Source organism: Buceros rhinoceros, unplaced genomic scaffold (assembly GCF_000710305.1).
Source record: "Buceros rhinoceros silvestris isolate BGI_N320 unplaced genomic scaffold, ASM71030v1 scaffold16076, whole genome shotgun sequence".
Classification (NCBI taxonomy): Eukaryota; Metazoa; Chordata; class Aves; order Bucerotiformes; family Bucerotidae; genus Buceros; species Buceros rhinoceros.
In genome coordinates, this window is record NW_010417072.1 from 15,719 (window position 1) to 16,472 (window position 754).

A 754-nucleotide genomic window follows, 5' to 3' on the forward strand; every position below is an offset into this window, starting at 1 on the left:
TGAACTAAGTCTTGCTGATGATGCCAAGAAGCTCCAATACACCTCAGATTTCTCCTTCCATGCTCAACAGACTCTACTGCGCTCAATCCTACACTAAGAAAAGACAGAAAATATTCATCTTACGCTCTGGGAATACTCCTAGGACAGCTCTTATCCACCACATTTTTCAAAGGTTCACGAATACTCTGAGCAAACATAGGGTCATTTGGGAAAAGAATCTGGGTGTTTGGGCAGGTCCAGTCAAAGTTGCTGTCGTCCAGCTCTGTGTACTCTGTTGTCTAAAATGAGAGACACAGATCTCCTTTTAAACATGCAGGTCAGGTTTTTATACAAAGCAGATCAACAGACAGACCTTACCCTGTGGACTCAGGACACAGCGCAGCTGAACGCAGGAAGTGTACCACCACACAGATTCCAGGAATGAAGAATACATCTCTTGTAACAACACGTGGCAACCTTCCTGCCACACCCTGTCATAATGAAGGGCAGCCAGTGCACTACAGCCCTGTTCTGGGGATACGTAACTACACCACCAGTTCTGATTTGTAACTTACCAAACATGTATCCACAGTTCCTAGAATTTTTTTGCAGAAATAGCCAGTTCTCTCCTGGCAAACAGTACTTCAAGCCTGCTTGTGATACAGCTAGTGACCCTGTACTTTCATGTGCTGGACAACTAAAGGAAATAGTTCACGTTTTCATTTGCTGTTGCCTTACTGCTGTGCAGACCAGTGCAGGCCTCAGGTCATTCCTG

At 45.1% G+C, this 754-nt stretch overlaps 1 protein-coding gene across 1 annotated transcript in view; it reads right to left on the reverse strand.

Moving 5' to 3' along the window:
- The window catches only part of EDEM3 (ER degradation enhancer, mannosidase alpha-like 3), a 25,887-nt gene that overhangs the window by 4,890 nt on the left and 20,243 nt on the right, over positions 1–754 (reverse strand). Inside the window, exon 15 of the mRNA XM_010138051.1 lies at positions 124–278. Within this exon, the coding sequence (XP_010136353.1) occupies positions 124–278 (155 nt within the window). The remainder of the gene's footprint in view (positions 1–123; positions 279–754) is intronic.